General features: G+C 30.8%; 1 protein-coding gene across 1 annotated transcript; it reads left to right on the top strand.

Moving 5' to 3' along the window:
- Positions 1–4,577: 4,577 nt before the first annotated feature.
- LOC133325861 (serine protease inhibitor 42Dd-like) lies at positions 4,578–8,472 on the top strand. Its single transcript, XM_061534569.1, has 2 exons — positions 4,578–5,438; positions 8,200–8,472. Exons 1-2 carry the CDS (start codon positions 4,578–4,580, stop codon positions 8,470–8,472), a joined length of 1,134 nt encoding a protein of 377 aa, XP_061390553.1.
- The last annotated feature ends 148 nt before the right edge of the window (positions 8,473–8,620 follow it).

Here is an 8,620-nt window from a genome sequence, read left to right as displayed (position 1 = left end):
GTAAGTTTTGTTTTCAATATAAACATAATTATAAAATGTATTCAAATTTTGATTTTTTGTAGAAAATACTCTCAAAACATTTATATAAGCAAGAAATTCAAATTAGGCAAATACCATTCTTACTTTTATCTCGAATATGAGGCAATGTCCAAGTTACCTTAATGAGATCATTAGCAAGAAATCTAAAGTAGGCAAATAATTTTATTAGTAACTTCTTGTGTGTACCACTATGTGGCAAGGGTCAAGGAACCTAATTAAGGTCACAAGGTGTAGCTATGGAGAAGGTCGTTGCTAGGGAGAGCAAATTCAAACTTCCGTTTTATACACAACTCCCACAATGCTATTAATATCCATCAATGAATTTTTAAAGAGGTCAGATAGTCGAATGAAACGCTTTCGTACGGACGAAATTTTCTATAAAAAATTCTCTGGAATCTAAAGGAAACAGAACTGAAAAAAATTTCCTTAGGAAATTGAAGACAATATTTTTTATAAAGAAAATAGTTCTTCGGAAAGCTGGGGAAAATATTTTATTTATGGAAAATAATTCCTGAGTATTCTGAGGACAATATTTTCAATGGAAAATAATTCCTCAAGAAGCTGAGGACAACATTTTCTATAGAAAATAATACCTCAGGAAGCTGAGGATAATATTTTCTGTAGAAAAAATTTCATCAGAAAGCTGAGATCTCAGTTCCTTGAGAAATGAGAAAAATATTTTCTATAAAAAATGAACCAAAATGATTTTTAATACTAAATTTGTCTTCTAGAAAGAGCGACCAACAAATGTCGAATTGCAAGTAGTCCTAAAATTCAATTCAAAATCAATGGAAATTTTATTAAAAAAATGCAAGAAATGATGTCAGTAGCACAAGTTCTATTAATAATTTCAATATCTTATCAAAACGTCTGAACTAAATAAAATATTAACCAACAATTGGTAGTAGTGTCCAACAATACACACACAATAGTAAAAAAATTGTTAACAAACCATTTCGATTAAACATTATCTTGTTTACGGATATTGGGATCGTGTGTCAGAGACTATTTTAGTTGTTTAAACTACAATTTTAAATATTCATAAATTTTTGTTTGTTTTAACCCCTTTTTAAATTTTTTTCTTTTCAGATGGGCATTCAGAAAGCCTTTAGCGATGATGCTGATTTCAGTAATATTTTGGAAAATCCTGAAAATCTCTCCATTTCGAAAGTTTTCCACAAGGCCTCAATTGAGGTAAATGAAGAAGGTTCCGAGGCGGCCGCTGCCACCGGTATGATTATGATGACCCGTATGATGATGTTGCCATTGCAATTTGTTGCCGATCGTCCATTCTTCTATTGGATTTGGAATAAGAAGAATATTTTGTTTGCTGGTGCTTTTGTTAACGCTCCCACTGAAGAATAAGGGGGAATTTGAAAATAAATGTTGATAATGAAAGGAGATGACCATGACATAGTATTCCCACATTTATATTTATTGTAATGTTGTGCAATTTAAATCGTTGTATATATTTATATCTAGTTTATTGTTAGTTGTTAATAACATTCTTTTTGTATATTGTATTTTGTAGTGATCTAATAATTATTTGAAAAAAATAAAATAATGATTTATATCATTGAAAACAAAATATGAAATCTATAGCTTTCAATAAGAGTTTGAGGTATTAAATTAGAAATAATAAAAATGTTTAAAAAAAAACCTAGCTTATTTATGGATTTTTTTTTATAATTCATGCTTAAAATCCACTCAAGCATCCTTTATGATTTTGTCATAACTTCAATATGTTAAGAAAACAAAATGACCTTGATCCGTGAAAGAATTGTTGATTGTGTCTAATTACAAAACCTAAAAATTGATTTATTTTAAAGGATTTCAAATTTTCGAACAAAAATTTAAAAACAAATTAATTACATTGTTTACCGGAAATTTCGTATTCAAATGCAAATTGCTACAATTTTCTATTTCGATATACAAATGTATTCTACGAGGTGTGAAATGATCTAACAAATGTGTTATGGTGCGAATATTAGTGCTGTCAATTATTAATAACAACAATTTGTTAATTGCCATTGTTAATCCCGTACAATGAGTAGTGTCGGAAACAGAAATTATTTTTTTAGACTTAGTTCTGATTTATGTAAAGAATTTTAATTCTCTCAATTCTGTGACCCTACACTTCTCAAGCCAATAAACTGAAAATTACCACAGAACAATTTGTTACCCTCCAAATTAAAATTATAATTCCGTCGTTGCAACACCTCGAAATATTCGCCAGAGACCCCATAAAGTATATATATTCATGATCAGGATAAAATTCTGTTGATTTTTGCATATGTGCCTATTGAAATCACGGTAGTGCTCGCAATATTTATGGTAGAGCTTTGAAATTTTGTTACTACTCTTAGAATGTTTGGTATTGAAAATGGGATACATCAGTAGCCAACGTATTGGTATAGCCCTTATATGAGAGCTATATACTCGAATATTAATATTTTGAAGATGGTTAACAAGATTTTTTTAAGGAATTGACGGAAATTAACAACGTTGAGTTCACATTAGGTAGCAAATCTTCCTACCAAAAATGATCAATATGGGTCCACTTTTGAGGATAGCCCCAATTCTCGGTATTTCAGGAAATTTGGGTACGTTTTTTTTTTTTAAATTTAATTGGCTGTAATTTCGTATATTGAATTTTCATTTAATGGCACATCTAACTACCAAAACTTATAGATATTAGACAAAAATTTACAATAGCGGTACCCCAAATTTTCGGTATTTTGGGGTGTTCCAACCGAATTGTCAGTAATTTTATAATTTGGATAATGATTGAGTTAAAAATCTGTCTTTCAAAAATTTTCAATATTTATTAAAGTTCCCGGTTAGCCAGCATAAAAAAGTACCCCATTTTTCGGTATTTTGGGAGGCTTGGGGAGATTTTTCAACCGAATTGACTCTTTTTTGTTTTTTGTTTAGGTTCTCATGAAGTGTCAAATCTTCCTACAAAAAATTATTAATATTGGTCTACGTTTTGCTATTGCTCCATTTTCCAATCGATGGCGTTATACAGTAACAGAAACCACCTGACAAATTTTTATTAATTTTTGGTCCGTATTTTGGCATTACTTTTACTTACGGTACTCACCGATTTTAGGTATTCTGAAGGTCATAATCGTTTCCCAATGGAGTAAATGAATAATGCTTCTCGGAAATACTTTCTTGTAGACAATTTTTAATCCCGTCTGAGCCACCTTCATCGGCCGAAGTGGTTGAAATTTGATATTTCGATTTGTCAGAGGAAAAAATATAGCATTCCTATGAAGGTCAATAGGAATTGTTGCGAAATTGTTTCCTTTTATGGGTTTTGGGCTCCAAAAGTCTTTGGATCAAAAACGTGAACGAAACACTGAAACTAATGGGAATAAATCCCGAGAATCATATTTTTGTATTAAGTATGTTTAAGTAAAGACAAAGATAAAACAATCAGAATCGAACTTTTTTCGAGTTTCTAAACTTTTCAATATCAGTAAAAAAGACAGAGATTTTAAAAAGTCTAGTTATTTAAGAATATAGTTTCCAATCTTAAAAGATGATTGAATTGGGAAATTTAAATTGATAAAAAAAATCTTCTGGCCGAAAAACCAGTAAAATTTTATGTCTTGGGGACTTTAGTATTATTTAATGAAAAAACAAATAAATATTTATTTTCCACAAAACATCACACTTGTTGTTTGTTTGTTTGTTTTTTTTTTAATAAATTCATCAAAAGTATACAATTTGTTTACTTATCGGATACATTATGTGTAGGTCTGTTCGAAATAAACAAAAAGTATATAGTTTCTGAGAGAGAGTAACAAGTGGGCTCTCCAACGAATAAATACAATTGTTGCCTCCAAACAAAACAAAAAATACCGGCAACGACAATAACAAAAATTTGGTAAATCCACAATGTCGATATAAAATATTGAGTAGGGTTGGCGACTGAGACAAAATCATAATAATTACTATGTCCAATCTTAAATGAAACATCAAAAACATTGGTTTTATTGGTGTCTGATTTTTTTTACAGCCAAAAGGAAGCAAAAATGTAGTCCTTAGAACATGGACCAAATGTACTCCTTACAAAATTGTACACAACATGAAGACAAAGACAGTTTCAAATGCAAGATACAATATCCTGAGAATCTTCCTTCGTTATTTTTTATTGCCGACAAAATATTGAACGTCATCTCTATATTACTTGTTAAATTGGGTACTTCGAATACTATGCGTTCATATTTAAAATGTATGATTGTATGCAGATACTTTTTTACTGTGCAGATTGAATCATCAATTCAATAACAAAAAACCTCACCTCCACACTCCCCCCTTCAATTTGTTTACCATCACGATGGCAAGTATTGTCATCATTGAAGCACATACATGCTAGGTATTGTTGTTTGAGCAGAATTTCGGCAATAGCATTGCACAAGAGACCGGGTTAGAAGAAAGTTGTTTGTACCAGTGCTAGATAAAACATTGTGAAAACATTTTATAATTCTTTAAAAAATTTGCAATAAAGCAAAGAAACAAAAAAAAATATGGCTGAAAATAATACGAAATTTAATCGCGGCGGTGCTGAACTATCCATTGAACTGCTGGATAAACTCCAAGCTGCCACAAACAAGGAAAATGTTTTGATTTCCCCTTTGTCCATACAAACATGTATGGCCTTGGCATTTACCGGTGCCAAGGGTGCCACCGCCGAAGAAATTGCCAAAGTTATGAATTTTCCATCAAACTGCACCAAAGATGTTGCCAATAGTTTTCATCAGGTCCTATCTAAATATGAAAATAACAAATTAGTAAAAATAGCCAATAAAGTTTATGTTCAAGAGGGACATACCATTAAACCGGAATATGCTGCCATAACTAAGGAAAAATACTATGCCTCTGCTGAGTCCATTAATTTTGCCGAAAATGTAGCGGCCGCAAATAAAATCAACAACTGGGTAGAAGAAAAGACTTCAGGTAAAATCACCGATTTAATACCCTCGGATGCTTTGGATGCCGATACCCGTTTAATTCTCCTGAATGCCCTACATTTCAAGGGTGAATGGCAAGAGAAATTCGATCCCGAAGATACCAAAGAAGACGATTTCTGGTTAAATGAAAATGAATCAATTCAAGTGGAATTTATGCGTAATCAAGGTGATTTTCGTTTGGGCTATTTGCCCGACTATGAATGTGAGGCATTAGAAATGCCCTATAAAGATTCTGATTTGAGTATGTTTGTGCTATTGCCCGTGAAACGTGATGGACTCAAAGCCTTGGTGGAGAAATTAAAAGGTGTAAATCTATTGGACTTGGATCAACAGTTGAGCACAGCCAGCAATATGATTGTTAAATTTCCCAAATTTAAAATTGAATATTCGATTGAGCTGTCGAAAGTAATGCAAGAGGTAAGTAGGGGGACATTTTTGTTGTACTTTTTGTTGACTAACAAAAACACAAATTTCGAAATGTCATGTTTGGCTTGTAATCTTATCGGTGTTGGATTGTTGTTCTGTATGGTATTATTTACTCCCACCAATGGCATTGTATTGTGGAATTGTATTTGTCGTATGTTGTGAGTGCGGGTATGACCTAAATTATGGTAATGGTTGTTAATGGTATTTCCTTATAAGTCATATACATATATACACATTTTTAAAATGGTTATTAAAGGTATACACCTGTGACGTTAAGCTAAGCTTTGTGTGCTGATAGTGGTTAAACTGTTCGCGTTGGGAAAGGTCATTGCAATAGCCAACACGAGGACAGTTTAGAAAAGTTCTTAGCCTTACAATGGAAAAATTAGAAATGCGTGCTTTCATTAAGTGTGTCTGGTTACTTTTCCAGTAACATTAGGTTCGTTCGTTTACTCAATAATCTGTACGAATTTGTACAAATTATTACAAAATGTTGTTCATTTACCCAAAAGTCCAGTAAAAGAGAGTGAATTGAGAGAGCAGATTTGACAGTTGTGTTACTGAGTATTTGCAACTTCTTGCAAGGAAAATTTACTCAGTAAGAATTTTCTTGTACCATCAGCTGATATTTAATTAGCTGTTTTGTAAACAAACAAAAAATTGTTCTCAAGAAAATTGATTGTTTTGTGAATTTTATTTTGATTTTGTATCATTAAATAGTTAAAACTTACCGGTCACAACCCTTTTAAATGTTTGTGGGGGACAAACAACATCAATTTTCCGCTTGTTATCCATTTTTCTAATAAAAATGCTGTTTTTTAGTTTGTCGAAACAATCTTTTTACTGGATGTTGTTCGTTTACTTTTTGCAGTATTCTCTCTTGAGAAGGAAAAATTCGTATTTACTCTCTGCAAATTCTTACTGGGAAAGTAAACGAACGAACCTATTTATTCAGTAAGTTCTAGTTCAGAGAGTAAGCCTTTCTTACTCTCTTTTGCGATAATACTGAAAAAAGTAAACAGACAACATTTAGTAAGATTTAGCAAATAAACAGCTGATTCAAGAAAACATTTGATTTGCGCCAAAATAAACATCAAACAAAGGACGAACACAATTATTTGTATTGCATTTAATATTAAAAATAAAATGAATAATAAAAGAAAAATTTATCTGGTATGTTCCCCGGGAACATTTAAGCTCCCTGCATCAATACATTGCCCTCTATCTAGAACTTTCCTTATGAATATATAAGGAATTAGTTTCTAATTTAATGAAACTTTGCATTACATACGAATTTTCTTCCATTTTCTGTAAGTCTGCTTTTCCACAGGCAGATTTTTATTTGGCAAATTTTGTGTTTTCTCTTTTGAAATATTCGCTTGCTTTTCCATTAGCAAATTTTTCTTTGCCAAATTTGCGAATCAAAATACAAAAGAAAGATAATAAAAGTCAAAAGTGTTTGCATTTTAAAGATTTTTTTTAATATTTTATTTATTTTTTATATATTTTATTATATAAATTGCAAAAATTAAAAATTAAATTTCACTTGCACAAATTAAAGCAACAGGTTTGTAAACAAAAGCCGGCTGTGTGTCAGTAAAGCGAATAGGTTCAAAAGGAAATGTCAAAAAAATTGTTTTCAACGAACAGAGCAAAGCAGAATTTGCGTGTACGCAAATTCTGAACAGGCAAATTTTTGTTTTTCTTCCTCGCACCCCTCCCGCCTACAAACTCAGTATTTGCCAAATAAAAATTTGCCTGTGGAAAAGCAGACATAGCAGAATTTGTTTCTCATTTTCATCAAACATTGGTTATTGTGCCATTTTGCTTCATTTATATACGACGTATATATATTTTACAACTTGAAAAATGATTTTTTTCATTTGTCAACATCTCTAAATTTATGCACTTATCTTTTCAGATGGGTGTAAATAAGGCTTTAAGTCAAACAGCTGATTTCAGTAACCTTATACAATCTTCCAATAATCTTAAAATTTCACAAATCTTTCATAAAACATCGATTATTGTAAACGAAGAAGGCACTGAGGCTGCTGCAGCCACGGGCATGAAAGGCGTATTTTTTTGTATGCCACGTCAATTTAATGCTAAGCATCCTTTCTTGTATTTTATTTGGAACAAGAAGAGCATTTTATTTGCAGGAACATTTGCTAAACCTTAAATTGTCAAATAAATGTAAATGATGTGAAAACATTCCCAGAGATTAATTTAAAAAATATTAATTCAATGTTTAGTTTGTATATAGTTTTTATGACAACTGCAAATATGACAAATAAAATATTATATAGAATACAAAAATAGAAGTACGTTTAACGATAAAGTAAATTTACATTACTACTAAATAATTATAGGAAGACATCATATGTAATTTTTAAACGAAGTCCAAATTTACACTGAACATTTGTCACTTAAATCCTTATTTATTTGACAGATTAAATGATGATTTATTATAAATCAAGTCCTGTGTAAATACGCCCTTACATGAACCTCATTTTGTGATAAAACAAATCTTTGCCATCTCATTTGGATATGTGTCAACGGAATGACAATTATTACTGTAGAAAATATATCAACATTTTATTTTCAAAACCAAAACTAAACATATAATTAAAATGATAAATTCCCTTGCATGTCCATGGCCATAAAACAATAAAAATATAAGAAACCTAATGGAACAAATATTAAAATTACTATCTATAAGACTAAAAATCTCATCTTTTATTAAATTTTTCAGATGGGTATAAAGACCGCTTTTGAAGCAGCCGATTTAAGCAATATGTTAGAATCAGAAACACAGGGTGTTTATGTTTCGGATATTTTTCATAAAACTTCCATTGAAGTAAACGAAGAAGGATGCGAAGCAGCTGCGGCTACAGGATTAGTAGCTACATTCCGTTGTATGCCTCGACAATTTATGGCCGATTGTCCATTTTTATATTTTATTTGGAATAAGAAGAATATTTTGTTTGCTGGTGCTTTTGTTAAACCGCCACAGATTGGAGCATAAAAATAAGCAATTATGGCATATTTTATAATAAATAATCTCGACTATTTATTACACTATTCTTTTTTCCTTTCAACAATTTGATGTATTTATAAAAATAAATAAAAACTTTTTATATTTTTACAATTAACAATAAACGATTTTTGGCTTT

Source organism: Musca vetustissima, unplaced genomic scaffold (genome assembly GCF_032173495.1).
Source record: "Musca vetustissima isolate MV318-11 ecotype Yass unplaced genomic scaffold, APGP_CSIRO_Mvet_v1 utg13417, whole genome shotgun sequence".
NCBI lineage: Eukaryota > Metazoa > Arthropoda > Insecta > Diptera > Muscidae > Musca > Musca vetustissima.
Note: the sequence above shows the minus strand (reverse complement) of the source record. Positions and strands in the feature narration are given on the sequence as shown.

Coding starts and splice junctions, on each gene's coding strand:
- LOC133325861 (XM_061534569.1), top strand. CDS start 4,578: ATGGCTGAAAATAATACGAAATTTAATCGCGGCGGTGCTGAACTATCC. Junction 5,439..8,199: donor TGTCGAAAGTAATGCAAGAG/GTAAGTAGGGGG, acceptor TAAATTTTTCAG/ATGGGTATAAAGACCGCTTT.